Source organism: Salmo salar, chromosome ssa20 (genome assembly GCF_905237065.1).
Source record: "Salmo salar chromosome ssa20, Ssal_v3.1, whole genome shotgun sequence".
In the NCBI taxonomy this organism is placed as follows: Eukaryota; Metazoa; Chordata; class Actinopteri; order Salmoniformes; family Salmonidae; genus Salmo; species Salmo salar.
This window is the reverse complement of record NC_059461.1, coordinates 30,539,545-30,562,545: the sequence shown is the minus strand read 5'-3', so window position 1 is coordinate 30,562,545 and position 23,001 is coordinate 30,539,545. Positions and strand designations below refer to the sequence as shown.

Sequence of the window (23,001 nt, the reverse complement as noted above, 5' to 3'; positions counted from 1 at the left end):
TTACCGTACTTCGAAGCATGTCAAACGCTGTTTAAAATCAATTTTTATGCGATTTTTCTCATAAAATAGCGATAATATTCCGACCGGGAGACGTTGTTTTCGTTCAAAGACTGAAAGAAGAAAATGGTGTCTTCACATGCACGCCCGCACCTGTGTCATTGTTCTCAGATCGACCACTATCCAAAACCCCTACTGTTTTTCAGCCAGGGACTGCAGAGTCATCATTCCCCGTTCTGGCTCCTTCTGAGAGCCTTAGAAAATGTCACGTTACAGCAGAGATCCTCCATTTTCCATAAAGAGGCTATAGAAGGCCAAGAAATGGTCAGAGAGGGCACTTCCTGTATAGAATCTTCTCAAGTTTTGGCCTGCCATATGAGTTCTGTTATACTCACAGACACCATTCAAACAGTTTTAGAAAACACCCTAAAGTTTCTATCCAAATCAAACAACTATATGCATATTCTAGTTTCTGGGCAGGAGTAATAACCAGATTAAATCGGGTACGTTTTTTATCCGGACGTGAAAATACTGCCCCCTACCCAAGAGAGGTTAACAAAGCACTCGTGCGACTAAGTCTCAATTAATTTCTCCCAATCTGTTTGCTACAGCCTACGCACTGGACATATTCACATAGCATAGTAATAGATGGTGCCACCGTAATTTAAATTCAGAAATTGGCAGTTGAGTGTGGACCATATTGTATCTGGAGGCCACTTAAATTATACAATTTTTTTATTTTTTTTATCTAGTTCTGATCAGAGTAATTGTTTGAGTTTTTTACTTGCTGCGGACAAGCCTTGATGTCCAGCCCTGAACCCCAAAGAAAGACAAGCGCTAACATGGCAAATAGTTATAATATTAGTTAATATAATTATTAAATAATCATTTGTTTCCTTTTTTTTTTCTTCTTTTTTCCCAAAGATTTGCACAGAAAACGAGTACATTGCCTATAAAGAGCCATGCGTTGCCGACCTGCACCGATGATGATGATGGCCCTATAGTTTGGGGGTTTTCTGAAGAACGACCCATAAATAAAATAGGGAAATCAATAAAGCAGAGTCAGAAATGGTATAACAATGCAGAGCTAAAGCAGAGCCTTATGGAGACTGGGGTAGAGAATGGTGTAGAGGAAAAGGCAAGCATTGCAAATGGGGAAAGTAGTGGAGGGAATGTTGAAGAGTTGAAGGGGGATATAGCTGAAAATGAACTGGAGGAAAAGAGTGATGCTTCAGTTGTCCAAGTAGAGTATGTGGATGACAAAGCCTGTGTGGAGTACAGAGAGGGAGATGGTCTTGCCACAGGGGGAGTAGAGGAAGTGATTGAGATAGCTGCTGAGGTGGAGTATGAAGATGGAATGAGAGCTGAAATGAAAGGGGGAAAGGGGACAGACCGTTATGAGTCAGGGGAGGCGGTCGTCGCTGTGATGAGTGAGATTGAAGAGAAAGATGCAGAGGGAAAACGCATCCTAGAGAAAGAAGACAAGGTGGCTCCCAAGAGGAAGAATATAAGGAAACGCAGGCGATCAGCCAAACTTCAACGTGACAAAGAGGCAAATTCCAGTGCTTCCTTTGTAGAGACCGTTCTCTCATGGCTGTTGACAGTTTTCCTATGGTGGCAGGCCTTCTCATCAAGGAAGTTCCCCTTGTCCATATGTAAGTTGTAAGATACACTGCATTCGGAAAGTATTCAGACCCCTTTTTCCACATTTTGTTACGTTACAGCCTTGTTCTAAATCTACACACAATACCCCATAAGGACAAAGCAAAAACAGGTTTTGAGATTTCTTTTTGCACATTTCTGAAGAGAAAAAAACGTATCACATTTACTTATGTATTCTGACCCTTTACTCAGTACTTTGTTGAAGCACCTTTTGGAAGCGATTACAGCCTTGTGTCTTCTAGTGTATGACGTTACAAGCTTGGCGAACCTGTATTTGGGGAGTTTCTCCTATTCTTCTCTGCAGATCCTCTCAAGCTCTGTCAGGTTGAATGGGGAGTGTCGCTGCACAGCTATTTTCAGGTCTCTCCAGAGATGTTTGATCGGGTTGATGTCCAGGCTCTGGCTGTGCCACTCAAGGACATTCAGAGACTTGTCCCAAAGCCACTCCTGCGTTGTCTTGGCTGTGTGCTTAGGATCAATGTCCTCTTGGAAGGTGAACCTTCTCCCCAGTCTGAGGTCCTGAGATCTCAGGAACGGGTTTTCATCAAGGATCTCTCTGTACTTTGCTCTGTTCATCTTTCCCTCGATCCTGACTCTGAGTGGACTTCTAGTCCGACTCAGGGGCGTGCTCACCACCCACTGCTTCCGAGCATATTACTCGCTAATGTTCAGTCTCTCGATAATGAAGTTGACGAGCTCGGGGCGAGGATTTCCTTCCAGAGAGACATCAGGGATTGTAACATACTCTTTTTCATGGAAACATGGCTCTCTTGGGATATACTGTCTGAGTCTGTACAGCCAGTTGGGTTCTCAGTTCATCGCGCAGACAGTAGTAAAGAACTCTCCGGGAAGAAGAAAGGCGGGGGTGTATGCTTCATGATTAACTACTCATGGTGTGATAACATACAGGAACTCAAGTCCTTTTGTTCACCTGACCTAAAATACCTCAATCAAATGCCGACCGTATTACCTCCCAAGAGAATTCTCTTCGGTTATAGTCACAGCCGTGTATATTCCCCCTCAAGCTGATTCCACAACAGCCCTCAAAGAACTTCACTGGACTTTATGAAAACTGGAAAGCACATTTATTGTAGCTGGGTATTTTAACAAAGCAAATTTGAGGAAAATGCTACCGAAGTTATATCAACAAATTGTTTGTAGTACTCGTGCTGCTAAAACACTCGACCATTGCTACTCCGATTTCCAGGACGCCTACAAGGCCCTCCCTTCTGCAAATCTGATCACCACTCTGTTTTGCTCCTCCCTTCCTATAGGCAGAAACTCAAACAGGAAGTACCCGTGCTAAGGACTATTCAACGCTGGTCTGAACAATCGTAATCCACGCTTCAAGGTTGTTTTGATCACGTGGACTGGGATATGTTCCAGGGTAGCCTCTGAGAATAACAGCCGAATATGGTGACTGAGTTTATCAGGAAGTGTATAGGAGATATTGTACCCACTGTGACTATTAAAACTTACCCTAACCAGAAACCGTGGATAGATGGCACCATTCGCGCAAAACGGAAAGCGTGAACCACCGCTTTTAACCATGGCAAGGTGACTGGGAATATGGCCGAATACAAACAGTTGTTCCCTCCTTAAGGCAATCAAACATGCAAAATGTCATTATAGAGACAAAGTGGAGTCACAATTCAACAGCTCAGACACGAGACGTCTGTGGCAGGGTCTATAGACAATCACGGACTACAAAGGGAAATCAGCCACGTTGTGGTTAACGCTGTGCCACCGACGCGGCCCGCTACCAAGGTTCTCCTTCTCTGTGGCCGACGTGAGTAAGACATTTAAACGTGTTAACCCTTGCAAGGCTACCGGCCCAGACGGCATCCCTAGCCACATCCTTAGAGCATGCACAGACCAGCTGGCTGGAGTGTTTACGGACATATTCAATCTCTCCCTATCCCAGTCTGCTGTCCCCACATGCTTCAAGATGTCCACCATTGTTCCTGTACCCAGGAAATCAAAGGTAACTGAACTGACTATCGTCCCCGTAGCACTCACTTCTGTCATCATGAAGTGCTTTGAGAGACTAGTCAAGAATCATATCAACTCGACCTTACCTGCCACCCTAGACCCTCTAAAATTTGCTTACCGCCCCAATAGATCCACAGACGATGCTATCGCCATCACACTGCCCTACAACATCTGGACGAGGAATACCTATGTATGAATGCTGTTCATTGACTATAGCTCAGCATTCAACACCATAGTACTAGAGGTCGACCGAGTAATGATTTTTCAACGCCGATACAGATTATTGGAGGACCCCACCCCCCAAAAGCAGATGCCGATATAATCGGCTGATTTTTATTTTTATCTATCTATCTATCTTAAATAATGCAAAAACAAAGTGTTGGAGAAGAAAGTAAAAGTGCAATATGTGCCATGTAAAAAAAGCTAATGTTTAAGTTCCTTGCTCAGAACATATGAAAGCTGGTGGTTCCTTTTAACATGAGTCTTCAATATTCCCATGTAAGAAGTTTTAGGTTGTATTTCTCTCTATACCATTTGTATTTCATATACCTTTGACTATTGGATGTTCTAATAGGTACTTTAGTATTGCCAGCCTAATCTCGGGAGTTGATAGGCATGAAGTCATAAACAGCGCAATGCTTAAAGCACTGCGAAGATCTGCTGGCAAATGCTGGAAAGTGCTGTTTGAATGAATGCTTACGAGCCTGCTGCTGCCTACCACTGCTCAGTCAGACTGCTCTATCAAATCATCGACTTTCATTATAATAGCACACAGAAATACGAGCCTTAGGTCATTTAAAATGGTCAAATCTGGAAACTATGATTTCGAAAACAAAACGTTTATTCTTTCAGTGAAATACGGAACCGTTCCGTATTTTATCTAACAGGTGACATCCCTAAGTCTAAATATTGCTGTTACATTGCACAACCATCAATGTTATGTCATAATTATATACAATTGTGGCAAATTAAGTCTTTGTTAGGAAGAAATGGTCTTCACACAGTTCGTAACGAGCCAGGCGACCCAAACTGCTGCAAATACCCTGACTCTGCTTGCACAGAATGCAAGAGAAGTGACACAATTTCCCTAGTTAAAAGAAATTCATGTTTGCAGGCAATATTAACTAAATATGCAGGTTTAAAAATATATACTTGTGTATTGAATTTAAGAATGGCATTGATGTTTATGGTTAGGTACACATTGGTGCAGCGATAGTGCTTTTTATCGCGAATGCGCTTGTTAAATCACCCGTTTGGCGAAGTAGGCTGTGACTCAATGATAAATTAACAGGCACCACATCGATTATATGCAACGCAGTACAAACTAGTAATATCATCAACCATGTGTAGTTAACTAGTGATTATGTTAAGATTGATTGGTTTTTATAAGATAAGTTTAATGCTAGCTACCACCTTACCTTGGCTCCTTGCTGCACTAGCTTAACAGGTAGTCAGCCTGCCACGCAGTCTCCTTGTGGAGTGCAATGTAATCGGCCATAATCGGTGTCCAAAAATGATGATTACCGATTGTTATGAAAACTTGAAATCGGCCCTAATTAATTGGTCGACCTCTACATAGTACCCTCCAAGCTCATCATTAAGCTCGGGGCCTGTCATGCCAAATGTGCCCTGCCAAATAATGTCTCCCTCTACTTCACAATGGGATTTGATAAACTATTAGCGTCCGTTGCAATTTCAACGTTGTGATGACCTAATGATTAGAATTTTGGAGATCATTACAGCCTAAATGTTATTTTCATCATCACTATGCAAACCAGGCTGATTTCCATAACATGGGCTGGATCAGTGGTTCCGTCATAGTACTTCGCGTTGTTGGAAAGATAAAATCAAATCTCCTTGAGGGATGCCATTTAAAGTGCAAGCTTCATACAAACAGAAAGCAGCTACAATAGCAGTTAGTTAGCTAACTTAGCGAGACAACGTTAGCTAATTAAAACTATCTGAGTTAAATGAGTAGCTAGCAATATCAATATAAAAACAGCTTAGATTATTTATATTTAACAATATTTTCTTATATGAAGACAAATATATGGTAAAGAGTGTTCTCTTTCCAGTCTTTTGGGTCCTCTGAAGCAGCAGGTTGTCACTGTCAAAAACACCGTTCTTGGAGAGCAATTCCGAGGAAATCATTTTGCGCGGACTGAGCGAGCGCTTCTGAGGTGAACTAGAACTGCCGGCGTCCTCCTTCGACTGCTATGAGGTAACCAAGCAACCAGCTTAGTAACACGTTGGTTCATTATGTAATCTGGTCAAAATGTTGCAAATTTTAGCAACAGAAGTTAGAACTCATAGAATCCCATTGTGACATAGAGGGGGACAATATTTGACCGGGGGACATTATTTGGCATGCCAGGCCCTGGATCTGAACCCCGCCCTGTGCAACTGGGTCCTGGACTTCCTGATGGGCTGCCCCCAGGTGGTGAAGATAGGAAACATCTCCACTTCGCTGATCCTCAACACGGGCCCCAGAAGGATGCGTGCTTAGCCCCCTTCTATACCTCCTGTTCACCCAAAACTGCAGGGCCACGCACACCTCCAACTCAATCAAGTTTGCAGACGACACAACAGTAGTAGGCCTGAATGGCAACAATGATGAGACAGCCTACAGGGAGGAGGTGAGGGACCTGGGAGTGTGGTGCCAGGAAAACAACCTCTCAGTAAACGTCAACAAAACAAAGGAGATCATCGTGGAAACGGCAGAGGGAGCACCCCCTATCCACATCGACAGGACCACAGTGGAGAAGGTGGAAAGCTTCAAGTTCCTTTGTGTATACATCACTGACAAACTGAAATGGTCCACCCACATAGACAGCGTAGAAGGCGCAACAGTGCCTCTTCACCTTCAGGAGGCTGAAGAAATTTGTCTTGAAAAACCCTCACAAACTTTTACAATTGAGAGCAGTCTGTCGGGCCTCGGAACCACAGGGTTCTCCAGAGGGTGGTGCAGTCTGTCGGGCCTCGGAACCACAGGGTTCTCCAGAGGGTGGTGCAGTCTGTCCCAACGCATCACCGGGGGCAAACTACCTGCCTCCAGGACACTTACAGCACCCGACGTCACAGGAAGGCCAAAAGGTAATCAAGGACAACAACCACCTGAGCCGCAGCCTGTTCACCCCACTATCGTCTAGAAGGCGAGGTCAGTACAGGTGCATCAAAGCTGGAACCGAGAGAAGCTGTTTTTCAGTCTATCAAGGCCATCAAACTGTTAAATAGCCATCAGTAGCACCTTAGAGGCTGCTGCCCTATATACATAAACTTGAAATCACTGGCCACTTTAAAAATGTTTACATGTTTTGCATTATTCATCTCATATGTATATATTCTACTGTATCTTAGTTTACATTGACATTTTAGTAATTTAGCAGACGCTCTTATCCAGAGCGACTTACAGTAGTGAATGCATACATTTCATGCATTTTTTAAATTATTATATATATATTTTTTTGTACTGGCCCCCCGTGGGAATCAAACCCACAACCCTGGCGTTGCACACACCATGCTGGCGTTGCAAACACCATGCTCTACCAACTGAGCCACAGGGAAGTCTATGCCGCTCCGACATTGCACGTCCAAATATTTATATATTCTTAATTCCTTTACTTTGGATTTCTGTGTATATTGAATTTACCACAGGTGGAACATCTCAAGGATGATCAATGGAAACAGGATGCACTTGAGATCAATTTTGAGTATAATAGCAAAGGGTCTGAATACCTATGTAAATAAGGTATTTGTGTTTTTTTTATTTTTATTTATACTTTTGCAAATATTTTTATTTAACCAGGTAGGCAAGTTGAGAACAAGCTCTCATTTACAATTGCGACCTGGCCAAGATAAAGCAAAGCAGTTCGACACATACAACAACACAGTTACATATGGAGTAAAACAAACATACAGTAGAAAAATAAGTCTATATACAATGTGAGTAAATGAGTTGAGATAAGGGAGGTAAAGGCAAAAAAAGTCCATGGTGGCGAAGTAAATACGAAGTAAAGAAGTCTAAGCCTGTTTTTGCTTTGTCATTGTGTGTATGATTTATTTTATTTGATCCATTTTAGAACAAGGCTGTAATGTAACAAAGGGAAGGGGTCTGAATACTTTGCAAATGCGTTGTATGTACATATAAGATGTTAATCTTTATGTGAAACATGGTCTGGGTCAATTGTATTTGAATTTAAGAAGTAAACTGATTCTAATTCAACATTTTCTCAGAGAAGCATTGAGAATTGTAATTTCAGTTTACTTTCTGAATTCAAATGATGTGATCCATATGCTATAGATATGCCTCTAATATTTTGTTTCACTGTAGGGATTGTATTTTTGATATTCATGTCCAGGATGCCATGTGGCGTTGAGGGTCTCTTTATTGATACAAGCAACGGTGAGGATTGAATATTTTTTTTTTTTAGCAATAATGAATTGTTTTGTATATTGAGCAGAACAGGTATTTGTTGTGCCTTGTCTTTGTGTGCCATTGTAGATCACTGGAACGTGTCATGCATTGCCTGTAAGAGTCCTGGATGTGCTGTGAATAAGATATGGTGTGGGGAGGATGAGCTGTTGAAGGGTTTACAGATTCCACCCTGCACAAGCATTCCTCAAAAGCCGAAGACTGCTTGCCACCATGATGGTCGGGCATATGTGCTTATGGATAAGGAGGTCGAGTGTAATATGGAATATTTGGCTAACTATGTCTCCTCTGAGAAGACAGGTATTGACTTCAACTGAAGACATTTTTAACCATATCCATGGTGAGCCTTGATGTTTTTAAATGTTTAACATTTCTGCAACTTATTATGTTTCAGAGTGTCCACCATTGTTGGAGGCTATTCAAGGTATATACAGTGAGTTTCTGTGCAAGGCAAGGTCTCTGTCCATGGGGTCTGTCTGTTTGCAACAAAAACATGTTTGAGTTAACCTAAAATATTTAATTTTGATCATTTTAGGGTTTGAGTCTTATTTTGTCTATTGTAACTCTCCCCTTGTTCTTTAAACAGGCAACAACACTTTGTCACCCCCACCTCTCAATGGTGAGCTACATTAAAACAGAAGGGTTAGGTTTTAACTGTATTAGTCTGAATTATTGAGGTTAACTTCAACAGCTGAAGACCAGAGATTGCGTTCAAACTGCCCTGTTTGTACAATTAAACAATTGCGATTTTCTGTTCCCATAGGTTCATCATCTGTAGGCGTCATTGTCACTTCAGTTCTTTGTAAGTTACACTGAATGGCCCCTTCTATCTATCCTATCCTGTCCTACATCTTAAATGGGATTCTTTTTTTTGGGGGGGGGGGCAAGCCTTTTGCTCCCTTGCTTCTTGTCGATGGAATGCTCTCCCTTACCCTCTGAGAGCCACTCCACCAATCCAAACTTTTAAAATGGGCCTTAAAAACCCACTTTTACAGACTATTTCTCATAGGCCTAGTCCTAATCTGAGAATTATTTTTAGCTATTGCAATAAAATGTTTTTTCCTAAGTAGAGCCTTGAGAAGAACTCTGTAATGAAAAGCACTATCCATGTTAAATGTTTGTTAATAGTTGAGGGCTCTGCTACTGTTTTTCCTGTTGCCGCTGGCATGGCTGGGGTTATTCCGTTGCTAGTATTGCTACAGTACTTCTACAGAATACGTCATGAGTTTGTATTTTTGTGAAGCTGTTCTGGCCGGCATAACTAATAACAATGATTACTTGAGGGCTAAGCTTTCATGCTGCTGTATCTGTTTCTGCTCTTGCCATGGTCTCCTATATTCTTCTGCTTATTTCCTGGGCTTGAGTGCCTGACCCTGCAGGGATTATCCTGTTACGAGGTGACAAGGTGAGATATTAGTTTCTTTAGAATGTCTTCCACATTATATTCACCTGATACTTACTCAGTTCCATGTTGAAATTATTGCTTCGTCTATAGTTCCAGGTGCAGTTTAGTACCATTAGAGCCTGCATTACTCCTCTCTAATGCTAGGATCACAGTATTAAGTCTTTGAAAGTAATGGTTTTGATTAATTGGCACTCATCTCTGTCAGGCTCTGTTGGTGTCATTGTCATTGTCGTCTATTTGATCAGGTATGTTCTGTTAAAGTTGTTCTTAGTCGCTCTTAGACACACACACACACACACACACACAGATATTCATACTAGAACTTTCATAAAATATTCACTGTCTTTTAGAATAAGCTTTTATTCTCTTCGTTACAAGTTAAAACACTGCTTCTGTCTCCCTACAGACACAAGCATCAGGGTGCCAGTAGAAACCAGTAAGTCTAATATTCATGTTTTAATCAGATGTAAGATGTATTGAGTGATCACTGCTGCATGTTTTGCTGCAGAGATGAAGAGACTGAGATGAGCGCTCTGAACAACGGTACCAATCAGAATGGAGGTCCTGCCAATAGGTATAGTAGAGAACATTATTTTACTACCTGGGGTGCGTTCAGTATGACCGAACGGTGTGCAAGGCTGAATTCAATGGAAACTATACTGCACTTAACGACCAATTGAAGAACGTAGTGATTATGATGACCTAGAGGGCGATTACCGATTTCAAATGGTCACACCCATATTGATCAGGCCACAACACGCCACACCCACCCAACGGGAGCAAACGTTCACCAAAGGTTGTTGAAGATTGTGCACCGTTTTGGAGAAACGTGCTGTTTAGTACGCACCATCACGCAAGCGAACTGAACACATCCCAGGTAATAGTAATGATATGGTATTTTGCTACTCAACATTGATTTGCCATGTTAATGACATGTATCTTGTTCCTTTAGAGACAATAATGAAGAGGTGGCTGTGAACATGCTTGAGGGCCCCTGAGCCATCGCCAGCAATGAGGGCCCGTGGAGCTGTCTCTGGCAGCATGGTTAGCATAGAGACTATGCTACTGATTGTCCTGGCTCGTCTATGAAGTGTTTTTTTGGTTTTTGTTAATGTCAAAAATGTGGCACATGTTACATTTTTATTTCAAACACGCACTATCTGTTATGTAACATGTTGAAAACACAAATTTCAGTGTGGAACATAGATGGCATAAGACCCTGATTTTATTGATCAGTGAAAAGGGAATGCAAATTATTAAGGGAACTGCTTTGGGGCTTCACATTTTTTGCTTTTTTCCATCCTATGGCTTACTTGTTCAAATGAAAGAATGATGAACAATTGGGCTGTCATTCAATCAACCCTTATGTTAATTGCAGCAATTATATATGAATTATTCTACTTTTAATTGTAGACTTCAATATTTTGAGTGAACTTTGATTTGGTTTTCACATGCATTTCTTTATCCTCGCTAGCAGATTTGGAAAGTTTTATGTTGATAATTCACTTGGGGGGGAGAAACACTGGAAACACCTGAGCTACAGTAAAGAGAAGCAGTTACTTTTGAAAAAGTACCTGAAGAATTATATCTGAAATGGCATGTGCCTGAAACAACATGATTGCAAGAACAAATCACTCTAGACTGGGGTCAGATGAAAACAGAATGCCTGTGCGCTATCACGACAAGTACTTGTCATGCCAAACAAACACAGCAATGGAGTTGGTATTGGCAAGAACACATTGATCTAGGACCAGGCTATGTTATGTGCAGCAGTATGGATTGCGAAATTGTCTGTTTGACACTTCACAAAGCATTTATATTTTATTAACAGTTTGAGTATGTGCATGCATACACGTTCGGTCACTTCTTTCTGATCGTCACTAGTAAAAAACAACCGCCAATTTCTACAATTTATCGTCTTAAAATGTGATTTTAAACCTAACCCTAAAGGAATACCAAAAATATATTTTTTGTTTTCTATTTTTTACGATGTATCCAACTCTGACTTTGTGGCTGTGGTAACTATTGAAATCCCTTATTTCTCTCTGGCTGGCTGCTCCATGCATCCTCCGGTCAAAGTAGATTTATTTCAAGCACAAAAAGTCAACATCTTTCAGGATACTCTACACTAATGAAGAATGTTGGGTAGTTTTGGGAAAATCGTCGTCGGCGTGTACGTTGAAATAAAGCGAAGCGATGGTAAGTTACGCTCGTATGTCATTTCTCATGTCTCGATTGGTTTTTCCCTCGCTGGTGGTTGTTTTGAGAAGCTTTGTGTTACTGTGAACACACTTGAAGCCGAGTAGCAGTCCCAAAGTTGGGGAGGCTGTGCTAGCTAGCCAACTTGGCCTATGTAGCGTTAACTAGCTGACTTCCTAGACAACAAATGCATATTCTAACTGGCTAGTTAACAACCAGTTAAAATGGGTTCTTGGACTAACTAGTGAAGTTAGCCAGTTAAAGCAGCTAACGCTAGCTAGCTTCTTGACGCTTTACAGTAACTACAGTATACACAGCTCTGGTTACCACACTAGCTAGTTAACGTTAGTTTAGCAGCTAACAAACTAGCTAACCAAAGCCACCCGCTAGTTAAGTAACGTTAGGTTGTGAAAGGTACCGCGAAATACGTGTTCTGGTTAGTTAGTAAAGGTAAGCTACCAGGTGTCTGTTTGCTTCAGAACACTGAAGTGGCTAGGTAACTGGCTAACGATACTGGCTAGATAGAGGTTAACGTTAGCTAAAAGTATATTTAATAACATTTCTAGCTAGTTAACTAACTTTGATAATGTGTTTTTTTTTTTATATATTTTTTGTGGGTGAGAAGGCTGGATGTTAAACGTATTGTCAAGTTAGCATTGTCATACTACGACTAGCTACATAAGTTACATAGGTCGTTTGGTGGGTATTATCAACGAGGGTTTTGAGATCTCCCAATAACGTTACAATATCTAGCTACTGTAGATAATTGTTGGGCGAGTAGTAGCTAGTTGACTGAACTTCACGGTGAAGGAAGTTGTGGAGTTCATCAGAAACTCCCTTCACTGTGGAGTTTGGTCAGCTAGGCAAGTACTGTAAGGTTACAGATGGTCAAACGGAGGCACTTAGCTAGCAATGTATGTTAGAGGTATAGCAGGCAGCTGTCAGTAAAAAGAACCATGACAACCAGCCTAATGGCCTCTTCTTTTTTTTTCTTCTTTTTTTTTAATATAAATGTTTTTGTTATTTTTTAGGAGTACCACCATACACATTAACTAGCACTCACAGCTTTTATATTCAGATCAACTTGATCTGGTAGCTTTGCAGTGCACCCAATATGAGCTTGACTGATTTGTTATAAGGGAGAGGAAGGGGCTGCTTTTGCCATTTGCCCGTCTCTGGATACCTGCGTCAGCGCCATAGTCTGCTGTGCTGAGTCCAGGCAGCCAAACCGGGTAAACACTCCTAGGAGACAGATCCCTCCTGGGATGAGGTATAGTGCCGCAACAAAACCATCATATCCTTCTGATTACTATAAACTAGGGGTAAAGAGTTTTCTTTAAAAACATTTTTTTTGTGTGTGTAAATTGAGTTATGGATTACGTGGGTGTTTAATGTTTACTGGTGCATCATGTATGGGAAGTCGGTCCTATCTAGTGTCCGTAGGTAGTGCAAGCTGTCTGTCATCGTGGGTAGGGAGTGCTCTCTGGGGGGGCGGTGGCTGGCGAAGCCCGATTCAACCTATTAACCACCACCCCCTCATCTGTTGCAGGCAGCTCTGGAATATACCAGGAGTACTCCTCCCTCAGTCTCTAGTCCTGCCATTAGCCAGGCATTGATGGGCTCTGCGATGAATGGAGGCATCACTCAACCACAGAATAGCCTACTGTGTGCCATGATAGCGGACTATCATAAGGACTTGAGGGGAAAAGTGGTAAAAGTATAGCAGTTAGATGAGGCTTTAATAAGCCTCTATCTATTACATTTTATCATCTCTTTTTTTAAAATATTTTTTATATCAGCTAATTTCACTTTTGACATTGTCATTTACACTACAGTCCAGTCTACTAGAACTTTAACTGAGCAGGGTGTATCTGGCACCAGCATTCCTTTTAATCCCAGCCAGGACAGGAAACACTTTTTGCCCTCTTTCAATGGCATAAGAGAGGCCTATTTAATCTTTAGTGTGGATTATCAACTGTATTGTACTAATTTCTGCATGAAATGATCCACATTCAGTGTCTTTCAAAGTAGATGCCATGGAGACATTTTGGACCAACTGACAGCAGTCCGTTAAGGGGTCAGTTAAAAGTAAGGAAGCAGCAGGTAGCTTAGTGGTTAAGAGTGTTGGGCCAGTAAACAAAATGTCGCTGGTTCGAATCCCAGCGCTAACTAAGCAAAATATTGGTGTGTGCCTTTGAGCAAGGCACTTAACCCTAATTGCTCCTTTAAGTCGCTCTAACTTGATGTGTTCAGTGTAACTGCCCCCGCTGAACATATGGGAGGTGTCAATTAGAGGTCAACTGATTAGGATTTTTCAACGCCGATACCGATTTTATTGGAGGACCAAAAAAAGCCAATGCTGATTATTTTATTTTATTTGTTTATTTTATATATATATATATATATATACACACACACACAATTTGGTTTAAATAATGCAAAAACATAGTGTTGGAGAAAAGCCAAAGTGCAATATGTGCCATGTTAAAAAGCTAAGGTTTAAGTTCCTTGCTCAGATCATGAGAGCATATGAAAGCTGGTGGTTCCTTTTAACATGAGTCTTCAATATTCCCAGTTAAGAAGTTTTAGGTTGTAGTTATTATAGGAATTATTAGGACTATTTCTCTCTACCATTTTGTTTTCATATACCTTTGACTATTGGATGTTCTTATAGGCACTGTAGTATTGCCAGCCTAATCTTAGGAGTTGATAGGCTTGAAGTCATAAACGGCGCTGTGCTTCAAGCATTGCGAAGAGCTGCTGGCAAACGCAGGAAAGTGTTGTCTGAATGAATGCTTATGAGCCTGCTGCTGTGAAATACAGAACCGTTCTGTATTTTATCTAACGGGTGGCATCCATAAGTCTAAATATTGCTCTTACATTGCACAACCTTTCAATGTTATGTCATAATTATGTACAATTCTGGCAAATTAATTCCGGTCTTTGTTAGGAAGAAATGGTCTTCACACAGTTCGTAACGAGCTGCTACATATACCCTGACTCTGCTTGCACAGAACACAAGAGAAGTGACACAATTTCCCTAGTTAATATTGCCTGCTAACATGAATTTCTTTTAACTAAATATGCAGGTTTTAAAAATATATACTTGTGTATTGATTTTAAGGAAGCCATTGATGTTTATGGTTAGGTACATTGGTGCAACGACAGTGCATTTTTTGCTAATGCATTTGTTAAATCAACACCCGTTTGTCGAAGTAGGCTGGGATTCAATGATAAATTAACAGGCACTGCATCGATTATATGCAACGCAGGACAAGCTAGATAAACTAGTAATATCATCAACCATGTGTAGTTAAGATTGATTATTTTAATTTTTTTTTTAAAGGTAAGTTTAATGCTAGCTAGCAACTTACCTTGGCTCCTTGCTGCACTCGGGTAACAGGTGGTCAGCCTGCCACGCAGTCTCCTCGTGGAGTGCAATGTAATCGGCGTCCAAAAATGCAGATGAGATTATTGGAAACTTGAAATCAGCCCTAATTAATCGGCCATGCTGACTTAATCGGTCGACCTCTAGTGTCAACACACCCACTCAGCCAGGTTTCAGCACCGAAGTGGGCCACCATGGTAAACAATGTCTACTCTTTAAGCCCACTTTAGATCATCTGCTTTGAGGCAGTTGGAGAGAAAGCAGGATTATTCTCTCCTGCAGCACTATAAAGTTGTGCCCATTGGGAATAGGGAAGGGGGGAAAGGGGATACCTAGTCAGTTGCACAACTGAATGCATTTGACCGAAATGCAACCCCTCAATCAGCGATGTGCCTTAATTGACGTCCACATCATCGGCGCCCAGGAGCAGTTGTTGTAGGGGGTTAACTTTCTTGCTCAAAAATGGAGGAGTCATGTTTGAGCTACCCTATATTGTACTGTATCATCATCATCATCTAATTGGATCAACAACTATGGATACATAAGTCCATAGACTATAATGTAACAGACTGGCCTCTCTGCATGCTTATTGTTGTGTGATGCAACCAGTCAGAGTTCGAGAGGTTTTCTTAGAGATGAGTGTATTTGACAGACCGGATGCTCCATTCACGGAAAACGTAGTGTTAGGCCATTTGTCATATTTAAACCTACAGTATTTGGGCTAATCTGTTACCCTATGATTGTTCCTCCTAGTCAGTGACAGGTTCTTTCTGACAGCTTCACCAAATCGGCTCCGCACGTGAAGGTTGATTTTTGTCTATCCCCACCAAATCAAATGTATCTATATAGCCCTTCTGATATCGCAAAGTGCTGTACAGAAACCCAGCCTAAAGCCCCAAACAGCAAGCAATGCAGGTGTAGAAGCACGGTGGCTAGGAAAAACTCCCTAGACAGGCCAAAACCTAGAGAGGAACCAGGCTATGAGGGGTGGCCAGTCCTCTTCTGGCTGTGCCGGGTGGAGATTATAACAGAACATGGCCAAGATGTTGAAATGTTCATAAATGACCAGCATGGTCAAATAATAATAATCATAGTAGTTGTCGAGGGTGCAACAAGTCAGCAACTCAAGAGTAAGTGTCAGTTGGCTTTTTCATAGCTGATCATTGAGAGTATCTCTACCACTCCTGCTGTCTCTAGAGAGTTGAAAACAGCAGGTCTGGGACAGGTAGCACGTCCGGTGAACAGGTCAGGGTTCCATAGCCGCAGGCAGAACAGTTGAAACTGGAGCAGCAGCACGGCCAGGTGGACTGGGGACAGCAAGAAGTCATCATGCCAGATGGTCCTAGGGCTCATGTCCTCCAAGAGAGAGAAATGAAAAAAAGAGAGAATTAGAGAGAGCATATTTAAATTCACACAGGACACCGGATAAGACGAGAAATACTCCAGATGTAACAGGCTGACCAGACGCTGACCAGACACTTTCATGACACGCAGGTTAAAATGCCAAAAACCAACTGTGAACCAACTATATTAATTTGGGGTCAGGTCGAAACACGCAAAATTCATGGACATTTACCTAGCTTGTTGTTGCAAACTAATTTGTCCTGGGAAGAAAACATTTTATTTTACTTTGAATGCAGATCATTTTTTTGTTGTTGGATCTTTCTAGAATTTTGACCCATTTTGTGTCATACAAAATCGTGTGTTCTCTACTCTGACAATTAATCCACAGATAAAAGGGGAAACTTAGTTTTAAGTTTTTTCTTTGGATTAATCTAGGGCTGTCCCCAACCCCAAAAAAATCTTTGTTGACCAAGAGTCGTCTGTTATTTTGAGAAATCGATTGGTCAAAATGTTTTTAAAAGGGTATTTTTACACATGTAGAAACATCCTGTGTTTTAGTCAAATCAACTATATTCACTGAGCTTGTCTGATGCTTTACTGTTTGATTAAATAATTAAGATACACAAATGACTAGAGGGAGTCCGACCAGCAATTGATTTGATTGTGCCTGGCCAGGCTGACTTGCTACGCTGTCTTAAAAAAATAAGACAGGGAGTGACTGTGACAAGCACCCGTTGTCTTTCTTCACCATGGTGTTTATTGCTCTGTCCGTGTTGCTGAAGCTGCAACACAATTACAGCCATTTCTGACTGAAGAGTTCTGTTACCGAAATCCCTAATTTTTAGGAAAAACATTCCCTCAACCCTTACTGTCTTTACGTGACATCTATGCATCGCATGCACGTGACCAGTAGGGTCTGACCTACACTGTATAGCATATAATCACATCAATAAATTGGTTATAATAAACTCTGAACACCGTAACACCGAAATGGGTGCAGGCTACTGGTTGCTCATGAGGTAAAGGGGAAGTCCGATGTGTGGAATTCATTCGACTAGTTGTGGAAAATACTGGAGATCAAGAAAAATAAGTAGCAAGCTCTGCATGCATATTATGTGTGCCAAACAGGTGCTGTTACATTACAATATAAGTTTTCTGACTGTTTGGAACAACACTAACTTTTATAAGCGTACCAGAGAGTCTGTTGTAATGTTTTTTTTGCTAAGCCTTTATAGCAAAGACTAAAAACAGTCGCATTCATTCGTGAATGCAATTTCTGAAATGGAACGGTTTATTTATTGTTTAAGCTAATTATTCAAGGCTCACTTTATTTTAAAACAAAAATGCTTGATTGCATTTCAAATCATGAATGACTTCGTATGCTGTGTGATGACGTGAACGAATAAATGACTGATACAGTAACCTATGAGTATTGAAATATAGGCCTAAGTAAGTTACCGTATTAAGACTCAACAGGATGCGCTCTTAGGTCTACAGCTCAATGGTGGTTATACAAGGCTGCTGTACTAAGCCTACTAATGATAATCACATTATTATTATTATAATGATGATCATCATAATAGTAATAATAAGAGATCAAGAAAAAGGAGCATTATTAGTTTTTGTTTTTTTTTCGGGCAATTTGGAACAGTGTAAATGACACTAAATAAATGTTAAATAATACCAGAGGCTTTTTTTTTTTTTTTACAAAAAAAAAAAGTGTAAAGCCTTTTACAGTAAAGCAAAGATTAAAAACTGCCTCATCCAGAGGCGGCGCTCCTAGTGGCCGGGGACTTTAATGCAGGGAAACTTAATTTCTACCAGCATTTTACATGTGCAACCAGAGAAAGAAAACTAGACCACCTTTTGCTATACACACAGAGATGCGTACAAAGCTCTCCCTCACCCTCCATTTGGCAAATCTGACCATAATTCTATGCTTCTTATTCCTACTTAGCAGAAAAAACTAAAGCAGGAAGCACCAGTTACTCGGTCAATAATAAGTGGTCAGAAGACGGAGATGCTAAGCTACAGGACTGTTTTGCTAGCACAGACTGGAATATGTTCCGGGATTCTTCCAATGGCATTGAGGAGTACCCCACATCAGTCACTGGCTTCATCAATAAGTGCATTGATGACGTCGTCCCCATAGTGACCGTACGTACATACCAGAAGCCATGGATAACAGGCAACATCCACACTGGGTTAAAGGGTAGAGCTGTCGCATTCAAGGAGCGTGACTCTGACCCTCCGGGACTCTAACTGCTAGCAGTTGATGTTACTCTTCAATAACACAGACCCCAAAGAAAATCAGGGGACAAAAATGGGTTTATTCAAAGAGGACAAATCATGCGGGGAGGTAGATGTTTATTCTCCCCTGTCCTCAGTGATTCTCTCCTCTGATTCTCTCCACAGAACAAAGGGATGGGATGTTCTTTATAACCCAGCCCTAGCCTGTGGTTGACCAATTAGAATTCCTTGCAATAAAACTGGGCCAATGGCCAAATATCAAGTATCCTGTTTCAGGTTCAATGTATAAACAATTTGGACCAATGAGAAATTGCTATGAGTCCCAGACTGAAATTCCTCCCATGTCTCTGACCCATTGATCATTAACCTGTTAGGGCTAGGGGGCAGTATTGACACGGCTGGATAAAAAACGTACCCGATTTAATCTGGTTACTACTCCTGCCCAGTAACTAGAATATGCATATAATTATTGGCTTTGGATAGAAAACACTCCAAAGTTTCTAAAACTGTTTGAATGGTGTCTGTGAGTATAACAGAACTCAAATGGCAGGTCAAAACCTGAGAAGATTCTGTACAGGAAGTACCCTGTCTGACCATTTCTTGTCCTTCTTTGCCATCTCTATCCATTACAAAGGATCTCTGCTGTTACGTGACACTTCCTACGGCTGCCATAGGCTCTCAGAAGGCGGCAAAAAGCTGAATCGTGGCTTTGCAGGCTCTGGCTGAAACAAAGTAGCGCGTTTGGGTAGTGGCTGGTTACAGTACTGTGAGACTCAGGCTCGTGCCCGCTTCGACCGAAAGCTTTGTTTTCTTTCCTCTGTTCACCTAAACGGAGATTCCCGGTCGGAATATTATCGCTTTTTTACGAGAAAAATTGCATAAAAATTGATTTTAAACAGCGGTTGACATGCTTCGAAGTACGGTAATGGAATATTTAGATTTTTTTTGTCACGAATTGCGCACGACCCTTCTTTACCATTTCGGATAGTGTCTGGAACGCACAAACAAAACGCCGCTATTTGGATATAACGATGGATTATTTTGGACCAAACCAAAATTTGTTATTGAAGTAGCAGTCCTGGGAGTGCATTCTGACGAAGACAACAAAGGTAATCAAACTTTTGTAATAGTAAATCTGACTTTGGTCAGGGCTAAACTTGGTGGGTGTCTAAATGGCTAGCCGTGATGGCTGGGCTATCTACTGAGAATATTGCAAAATGTGCTTTCACCGAAAAGCTATTTTAAAATCGGACACCTCGATTGCACAAAGGAGTTCTGTATCTATAATTCTTAAAATAGTTGTTATGCTTTTTGTGAACGTTTATCTTGAGTAATTTAGTAAATTGTTAGTAAATTCCCCGGAAGTTTGCGGGGGGTATGCTAGTTCTGAACGTCACATGCTAATGTAAAAAGCTGGTTTTTGATATAAATATGAACTTGATTGAAAAAAACATGCATGTATTGTATAACAATGTCCTAGGTGTGTCATCTGATGAAGATCATCAAAGGTTAGTGCTGCATTTAGCTGTCTTCTGGGTTTTTGTGACATTATATGCTAGCTTGAAAAATGGGTGTCTGATTATTTCTGGCTGGGTACTCTGCTGACATAATCTAATGTTTTGCTTTCGTTGTAAAGCCTTTTTGAAATCGGACAGTGTGGTTAGATTAACCTCTCTGTGCAAGGCGGGACGAATTCATCCCACCTACGCAACAGCCAGTTGAATCCCGTGGCGCGATTTTCAAATACCTTGAAATGCTATTACTTCAATTTCTCAAACATATGACTATTTTACAGCATTTTAAAGACAAGACTCTCGTTAATCTAACCACACTGTCCTCACGTCTGGAGGAAACCAAGCATCGCTCATCACCTGGCCAAAACCATCCCTACGGTGAAGCATGGTGGTGGCAGCATCATGCTGTGGGGATGTTTTTCAGTGGCAGGGACTGGGACTAGTCAGGATCCAGGGGAAGATGAACAGAAGAAAGTGCAGAACTCCTTGAATTATAACATGCTCCAGCGTGTTCAGGACCTCAGACTGGGGCAATGGTTCACCTTCCAACAGGACAACGACACTAAGCACACAGCCAAGACAACACATGAGTGGCTTCTGGACAAGTCTCTGAATGTCCTTGATTGGCCCAGCCAGAGCCCATACTTGTACCCGATCGAACATCTCTGGAGAGTCCTGAAAATATCTGTGCAACGACGCTCCCCATCCAACCTGACAGAGCTTGATAGGATCCGTGTGCCAAGCTTGTAATGTAATACCCAAGAAGACTCAAGGCTGTAATCGCTGCATGAGGCGCTTCAACCAAGTACTATGTAAAGGGTCTGAATACTTATGTAAATGTGATATTTCAGTTTATTTTTTATACATTTGCAAACATTTTGAAAAACATGTTTTTGCTTTGTCATTATGGGATATTGTGTGTAGATGGTGGTGGGGGGTGAAACTATGTAATCCCTTTTTAGAATAAGGCTGTAATGTAACAACATTTGAAAAAAGTGAAGTGGTCTGAATTCGAAGTTGACCGATTATGATTTTTCAACCCCGATACCGATTTATTGGAGGACCAAAAAAGGCCAATACCGATTAATCGGACAATTTTTATATATATATTTGTAATAATGACAATTACAACAATGCTGAATGAACACTTATTAAGTTATAATACATCAATAAAATCAATTTAGTCTCAAATAAATAAAGAAACGTTCAATTTGGTTTAAATAATGCAAAAACAAAGTGTTAGTGACACTGTCAGTGATTTTATTTAGAATTCAAGGCACACTTAACCAGCATGGCTACCACAGCATTCAGCAGCAATGCTCCATCCCTCCATCTGGTTTGCACTTAGTCCCACTATCATTTGTTTTTCAACAGGACAATGACCCAACACCTCCAGGCTGTGTAAGGGCTATTTTACCAAGAAGGAGAGCGATGGAGTGATGCATCATTTACCCAACCTCATCCCAATTGAGATGGTTTGAGATGAGTTGGACCGCAAAGTGAAGGAAAAGCAGCTAACAAGTGCTCAGCATATCTGGGAACTCCTTCAAGACTGTTGGAAAAGCAGTCTAGGTGAAGCTGGTTGAGATAATGCCAAGTGTGTGCAAAGCTGTCATCAAGGCAAAGGGTGGCTACTTTTTCTTTAAGGTTACTACATGATTCAAAATCAAATAAAATGTAACTTTATTTGTCACAGTCGCTGAAGACAATGGGTGAGACCCTACCGTGAAATGCTTACTTACAAGCCCTTAACCAGCAGTGCAGTTCAATTAAGAGTTAAGAAAATATTTACCAAATTAACTCAAGTAAAAAAATAACAAAAAGTAAGACATACCAAATATACAGGGGGTTCCGGTAACTTGGGTCAAATGTTTCGGGTAGCCTTCCACAAGCTTCCCACAATAAGTTGGGTGAATGTTGGCCCATTCCTCCTGACAGAGCTGGTGTAACTGAGTCAGGTTTGTAGTCCTCCTTGCTTGCACACGCTTTTTCAGTTCTGCCCACAAATGTTCTATGGGATTGAGGTCAGGGCTTTGTGATGGCCACTCTAATACCTTGACTTTGTTGTCCTTAAGCCATTTTACCACAACTTTGCAAGTATGCTTGGGGTCATTGTCCCTTTGGAGGACCCATTTGCGACCAAGCTTTAACTTCCTGACTGATATCTTCAGATGTTGCTTCAATATATCCACTTCATTTTCCTGCCTCATGATGCCATCTATTTTGTGAAGTGCACCAGTCCCTCCTGCAGCAAAGCACCCCTACAACATGATGCTGCCACCCCCGTGCTTCACGGTTGGGATGGTGTTCTTCAGGCTTGCAAGCCTCCCCAGGATCCAGGGGATGGTCGATGGTCGTTATGGCCAAACAGTTCTATTTTTGTTTCATCAGATCAGAGGACATTTCTCCAGAAAAGTACGATCTTTGTCCCCATGTGCAGTTGCAAACCGTGGTCTGGCTTTTTTATGGCAGTTTTGGAGCAGTGGCTTCTTCCTTGCTGAGCGGCCTTTCAGGTTATGTCGATTATAGGACTCGTTTTACTGTGGATATAGATACTTTTGTACCGGTTTCCTCCAGCACCTTCACAAGGTCCTTTGCTATTGTTCTGGGATTGATTTGTACTTTTCGCACCAAAGTACGTTCATCTCTAGGAGACGGAACGCGTCTCCTTCCTGGGCGGTATGACGACTGTGTGCTTCCATGGTGTTTATACTTGCGTACTATTGTTTGTACAGATGAACGTGGTACCTTCAGGCATTTGGAAATTGCTCCCAAGGATGAGCCAGACTTGTGGAGGTCTACAATTTTTTTTCTGAGG

General features: G+C 41.3%; 2 protein-coding genes across 16 annotated transcripts in view; both read left to right on the top strand.

The window, feature by feature from the left end:
* The window catches only part of LOC106580408 (uncharacterized), a 32,309-nt gene extending 21,421 nt beyond the window's left edge, over positions 1-10,888 (top strand). The window contains exons 3-13 of one of the 8 annotated variants that reach the window (XR_006760901.1): positions 922-1,652; positions 7,982-8,053; positions 8,153-8,383; positions 8,478-8,516; positions 8,670-8,702; positions 8,847-8,885; positions 9,448-9,488; positions 9,694-9,733; positions 9,895-9,924; positions 9,997-10,062; positions 10,441-10,888. Coding sequence is in view for 4 of the 8 variants with exons in the window: in XM_045703200.1 (XP_045559156.1) it covers positions 922-1,652; positions 7,982-8,053; positions 8,153-8,383; positions 8,478-8,516; positions 8,670-8,702; positions 8,847-8,885; positions 9,694-9,733; positions 9,895-9,924; positions 9,997-10,062; positions 10,441-10,486 (1,327 nt within the window). In the remaining 4 variants the exon portion in view is untranslated. Of the gene's footprint in view, positions 1-921; positions 1,653-7,981; positions 8,054-8,152; positions 8,384-8,477; positions 8,517-8,669; positions 8,703-8,846; positions 8,886-9,447; positions 9,489-9,693; positions 9,734-9,894; positions 9,925-9,996; positions 10,063-10,440 lie in introns of those variants that run through there. The other 7 variants (XR_006760902.1, XM_045703200.1, XM_045703201.1 and 4 more) reach the window with 7 other exon arrangements.
* Positions 10,889-11,133: 245 nt separating this feature from the next.
* Positions 11,134-23,001, top strand: part of LOC106580407 (kinesin-like protein KIF2A) — a 34,091-nt gene continuing 22,223 nt past the window's right edge. For 6 of the 8 annotated variants that reach the window (XM_045703196.1, XM_045703193.1, XM_045703195.1 and 3 more), the window contains exon 1: positions 11,134-11,687. In XM_045703196.1, the coding sequence (XP_045559152.1) occupies positions 11,627-11,687 (61 nt within the window). In that variant the 5' untranslated portion in view covers positions 11,134-11,626. Of the gene's footprint in view, positions 11,688-13,236; positions 13,405-23,001 lie in introns of all 8 variants that reach the window. The other 2 variants (XM_045703197.1, XM_045703198.1) reach the window with 2 other exon arrangements.